This window comes from Argentina silus (genome assembly GCF_951799395.1).
Source record: "Argentina silus genome assembly, chromosome: 6".
NCBI lineage: Eukaryota > Metazoa > Chordata > Actinopteri > Argentiniformes > Argentinidae > Argentina > Argentina silus.
The window spans coordinates 4,467,300-4,472,944 of NC_139660.1; the positions used below are offsets into that span (position 1 = coordinate 4,467,300).

Here is a 5,645-nt window from a genome sequence, read left to right on the forward strand (position 1 = left end):
ACTGGACTGGACTGGACTGAGGTTTGTGGTTTGATTCAATGCTTAACTTTATTAATTTGACTTCCTCCCCACATAGAAGATCGGATGAGATGGGTTGATGATAAGGTGATAATGGACTTGGACCTAAGTGAGCCAGCATATATGAGGTGGGGCTGTGATTTGCAGGGAAACCAGTGTGTGTGTTCAATGAAGGATTTCCGTACACCACGACTCTCTCAAGACCATTGTGAAGACCTCCGGGGTGAGTAGAGTTGGAGTTTCACTGAACAAGATTACAACCGTCTGATTAAAACAGAGTACAGTGTGATAGGAATATCCCTGCTCTACTGATGAGTCCAATTTGATCAAGCGTCTTCAACTTTTCAAAACCAGCAGAGGACAAATTACTAAGATTTTCAGAGGCTAAATGGCTGTGAATTCATATCTCATATTTTCTTTCTCCCTGTGTGTGTGTGTGTGTGTGTGTGTGTGTGTGTGTGTGTGTGTGTGTGTGTGCGTGTGCGTGTGCGTGTGCGTGTCTGTCTGTCTGTCTGTCTGTCTGTCAGAGGCAGCTCGCTGCAGTAATGTCCACTGCCCTCAGCTCCCAGCTCCACCATGCCCTGCTGATTCTTTCTTGACTGAGCCCTTCACTCCTCCTGATCAATGCTGCCCACAAATAACAGCTATTTGCACATGCAATTTTAAGAATTGCCCCAAAGCACCCGCAACCTGCCCTCTTGGGTACCACGTCCAGCGTGTGAAGAGGGCAGAAGGCCGTCCAGGAGATTGTTGCCACATGTACCAGTGTGTGTATGCTTAGACACTTTGTCTGGGAAACCAATAGAGAAGAGGTGGGAAGAAGCAAAGGGATCAAATGCCACAGTGTTTCACTAGGAGCTGGACTGCATCTAAAATTTCACATTTATCCATATAACCCACATTATTTTTTACAAATACCATCATTCAAGAGGAACATTATCTTGATGATTTGAAATGTGATTGTCAAACGTGTGTCAAGTCTTTAATTTCAGGAAATGTCTATAATAAAATATAATACTGAATTACAGAACTGATGTCTTCTGTCAAGCGGTAAAATATAATTCTACTGATTCTAGTCGTAAGTCTTTCTATGATCAGGACATTTGATTTTGCATCCACAATGAAATTTGATCTAGGCCTAACCATTGTATGTGCCACGATGCGAATAAAACTGCACAAGTATCTCATTGCATAATGAAGAAAAGCGTTTATTTCCATGACATGAATCATGATTAAATATAATGTAATAACCAGCTTATGTCAGTAGCAGTTGCGGAACTAGTGGATCTAGTTCATTCTAAAAAAAAAAATAGACGGCCGTATTTGAGCGACGTACTCAAAGCACTAGCGTTTCCGTCCAGCTCAGCGCGTCAGGAGTGTTGTGTTGTCAATCTTGCTGCTGAAGCGCCAGTCTATACCATAGACGTCTGGGTCCATACTGACACTCTGCTTGTCACTGGAGGAGAAAAAGAAAATATTGTCTAAAAATGGTGCTGCTGACAATGATCGCCCGATTGGCAGATGGGCTGCCACTGGCCGCCTCAATGCAGGAAGACGAACAGGTTTAACTCAAATTCTATACTGTTGTGTCATTCACTAGCTACCCAGGACCCACCTACAGTACTAGGCTATGCATTGGGAAATAGCTAGCTAGATAGCGCGCTACGTGGTCGATGCCTATGGACCTCGTCATCTATGCAGAGGCCTTATGGTGCCAATACGACAAGAGCTTTTTTAGCTCGCTAGCTAGTTTGTTATAATGTCTGCCTAGCTATGCTCAATAGTGTCTGAAATTGTATACGGATTAGTATAATGTTGCCAGATGGCCTTATTCCAGCTGTGTCCCAATAACTTATCAATGAGCATTGGAGCCCTTGTAAGTGTTGCAATAATTCACAATTGCGCAATGCATGCTTAGTATTCCGTTTTGTTCTCTGTAGAGTGTAAAGATCTGAAAGATGTACTGTTTGAGTCTGACACCTACGGATGGAAAGGCTCTTAACATATTTCCCTTGCTTCCTTACCTGCTCTCACAAAGGGAAGTGAAAAGGTTTGTATTGTCTCTGCTCTGCACAGATGTGTTATGTATGTGTTTGGTACGTCATACACATCATTAAGTCTGTCTGTGGTGTGACAAACAGTGTTGCTCATTGCTATTCCCCGGCCCTCAGCTTGTTACTGCATCTTCTATAGATTTCTCCAGTATATCATGACTTGTGTGCTGAACTGGTTGTTCTGTACTGTGTGTTTAGATGGGTCGGGACCTGCAGCAGTACCAGAGCCAGGCTAAACAGCTGTTCAGGAAACTCAACGACCAGAGTCCCAACCGCTGCACTTTAGAGGCTGGTGCCATGTCCTTTCAGTGAGTCCAAAACAGTTAGGACCAGGCCAAGAAGCCACACACTCACACTCACACTCACACTCACACTCACACTCTCAACGATGATGACACAGTCATAACATTTCATTATATTTGATTAAATTGACATCAGAGTACACTAAACCTTGTTGTGTGGTAATTTGCCACTGATTCTCATCATTCTTCTCCCTTTCTTCTCCCTCAAGCTACGTCATAGAAAAAGGAGTGTGCTACTTAGTGTTGTGTGAAGCAGGCTTCCCCAAGAAGCTGGCCTTTGCCTACCTGGAAGACCTGCAGGCAGAGTTTCATGAACAACACGGGAAGAAAGTCCCCACAGTGTCCCGACCGTACTCCTTCATTGAGTTTGGTGAGAGAGTCATTTCATCCACAGAATCCCCAACTAAACCCTAATTAACTACTACAGTGCCAAACCAAGCCGGTCTGTACCATCCTAGCCTGCGTACGCTATAGTTGTTGAAACAGTGATGAAAAGGACAATGTAAAAGGAAAATATTGAAACAGATGTCAAGTTGTTGCAAACGGTAGCCCCGCAATTCGACTTGCTCCTACCAAGCCACAGTACGGTTCGGGTCTGCCAAGTGATTATTTGTATTCATAAGCCTCTTATGGACACACTTCGCTTTAGTGTTCTTATTAGTGCGTGTGATAACCATTGTAAGTACCATGAATAAACTAACCTATTACAATTACACATTTTTACAGTATACCTAGTGTTATGGTTAGGGTGAGGATAATGCTACAGTATTACCATGTCTCTGTTGTGATGTATTTTGTCCTCCCCTTGCACCAGACACCTACATTCAAAAGACCAAGAAGTCGTACATTGACAGTCGAGCCCGCCGGAACCTGGGCAACATCAACACAGAGCTGCAGGACGTGCAGAGGATCATGGTGGCCAACATCGAGGAGGTGTTGCAGCGAGGAGAGGCTTTGTCTGGTAATGTTTGCATTCTCGCCTTCTCATAGAGTTACACAGTGATGCGGCAGGTTGTCACCGTCGGTAATGTAACTGACAAACCTCGAACGGACAACCTGTAACTGTTACAATATGTTCAACTTGGGCTACTGTAGCAAATGCCATTGACATAGTGTGAAAGGAAAAAGGTAAAGTGTCTTGATAGAGAATGTGTGAAGATTTTTCCTCATGGCAGATTTTCTTCCCAGTCAGATTCTTACACGTAATGCCATATACTGTAAGAAACAACCAATAGGATGACATGAATCCAGGGACAATCGTCTTACAGGTGTATTTTGATCGTAAAGACAGCAGGATGTTTTGTCCTAATATGGTAATAACTTTGAAGAGATGAGTTGTGGCGTTCTCCTAGCATGTTCTGAAAACAAAGAACAGTGGAAGCATGTGTCATTCTCACTTGTGATGAATGAGGATTTGATCTCCTTTCTGTTCCCTCTCTCTCTCCGCCTCAATCTCTCTCTCTCTCCCTCTCCCCTCCCTTCCTTCCTTCCTTCCTTCCTTCCTTCCTTCCTTCCTTACCTGGTCTTACCACCACCAGCGCTGGACTCCAAGGCCAGTAATCTGTCCAGCCTGTCTAAGAAGTACAGGAGTGATGCTAAGTACCTGAACACTCGCTCCACTTACGCCAAGCTGGCGGCTGGCGGGGTCTTCTTCATCATGCTGATCGTCTACGTGCGCTTCTGGTGGCTCTGAGGGAGGAGAAGAGCGAGGAGGAGGGATTGGAGAAGAGAACAAGCTAGGAGAAATAGCTGTGAGCGGAACGAATATTAGCTCTCATATTCTTTTCAATATTGGATCCCTCCTTTTAATACAAGACTGTTGAATGAGACACACACCTCCTATTCTCCTCCCAAATCACTGTCCATAGATATGTCATGTATAATTACAAATGTTAAGTTTTATTAATAAATACACAGTAGTTCTGTAGTGGTTACCTTGGTGTGTGTGTGTGTGCGTGAGACTGAATGAATGAATGAATGAATGAATGAATGAATGAGTGAATGAATGAATGAATGAATGAATGAATGAATGAATGAATGAATGAATGAGCAAGTGAGAGTGAAAAAGGAAATGTGCTTTTCCTGTCTGTGTTCTACCAAAATCTGTATGATAACAGCTCTCCTCTCATTGATTTAATCATCTATACTGTTTAGTCAAAAAAAAAAATGCTGTATACCCAGAAGACATCAAAAGGGCTTATGCAGCAACACTATTATTATTATTATGTTGATATAATGGCTTGGTGGAGGTTTTGAAGTAAACTTGTACTGGGATGATCATGCTAGCCTTGTTATTCGCTTGAGCAGAAAGGATATTTCTCCATTACGCATCTTCACACTGTGAGTGAGTGGACCAGCTTTCACCAGACCAGACACGTTCACCAGTTGATGTCTAACAGGGTTGTTTCTTTCATTTTGAAAGAAGTTTACACAAGTGAAGACTCCCATGTAAAAAAAAAAAAATGAAAACAAGATGAGAATGATATTGTGGCTTATGCAAATGGTCGGAGGGGAGAATTATGACTGAACTGTTTTCGCCTGCTATGAATAAAGTAATTTGCACAAAAAGTGTTTCTATCGGAGAATAAATCGACACATGCAGTAGGGTCTACCACAGGGTCATCGTCATGTCTCTAAAAGCAAGAGAGGTGTAAATAGTGTCATTATCTCAGCTATGAAAATTAGTTCTGAATCCACAACACAATGAATATAATACGAATATGAAGGTAGTAATAATAGGCCTATGTGGTAGTTACAGTCTTACAGTAGGCCTTCATCATCTTATCAAGCTATACCTCTCTCGGCCAGGAGGGGGGGGGCTCTTCACTCACAGTAATGAATAAGCGAGACTGAGAATCTGAAACCCTTGCAACTTGAACCACTGCTGTGGCCTCGTCTGCGCTGCTGAGCAAAAGAATATCATAGGTTAGTAATGGCAGAAAAAAATATACACTGTTGTTTCTGGGGTGGAAGAAAATAACCTCAGATGTGCTCACACACACACACACACACTGAATGCACAGTTACCATATGTAGATTCACAGAGCTGGAGCTGCTGCCCTGTTCTTCTGACGAAGTTTGAACAGGAAGTGGGCATAGCAGAAATGAGAAGCAGCAATGGGTAGCGTGCAGAGTTTAACCACAGGGCCCAGGCTAACCTTTTCACCTCACACACTCATCTTGAAGGGAAGTACGTAGTACGTGCTGTAGGATTGACCACAGTGATGCCGACTTACAGTCTTGTGCTGCAAGAGGTCAAATATACATCATG

At 43.1% G+C, this 5,645-nt stretch overlaps 1 protein-coding gene across 1 annotated transcript; it reads left to right on the forward strand.

Moving 5' to 3' along the window:
• Positions 1 to 1,382: 1,382 nt before the first annotated feature.
• sec22bb (SEC22 homolog B, vesicle trafficking protein b) lies at positions 1,383 to 4,582 on the forward strand. Its single transcript, XM_083671455.1, has 5 exons — positions 1,383 to 1,580; positions 2,271 to 2,380; positions 2,584 to 2,744; positions 3,189 to 3,335; positions 3,913 to 4,582. Exons 1-5 carry the CDS (start codon positions 1,506 to 1,508, stop codon positions 4,065 to 4,067), a joined length of 648 nt encoding a protein of 215 aa, XP_083527581.1. The 5' UTR covers positions 1,383 to 1,505; the 3' UTR covers positions 4,068 to 4,582.
• The last annotated feature ends 1,063 nt before the right edge of the window (positions 4,583 to 5,645 follow it).

Excerpts from the sequence above, each read along its gene's own strand:
- sec22bb (XM_083671455.1), top strand. The coding sequence starts at position 1,506 with ATGGTGCTGCTGACAATGATCGCCCGATTGGCAGATGGGCTGCCACTG. Across the intron at positions 2,381-2,583 it reads GCTGGTGCCATGTCCTTTCA|CTACGTCATAGAAAAAGGAG; the intron begins GTGAGTCCAAAA and ends TTCTCCCTCAAG. Across the intron at positions 3,336-3,912 it reads GCGAGGAGAGGCTTTGTCTG|CGCTGGACTCCAAGGCCAGT; the intron begins GTAATGTTTGCA and ends TACCACCACCAG.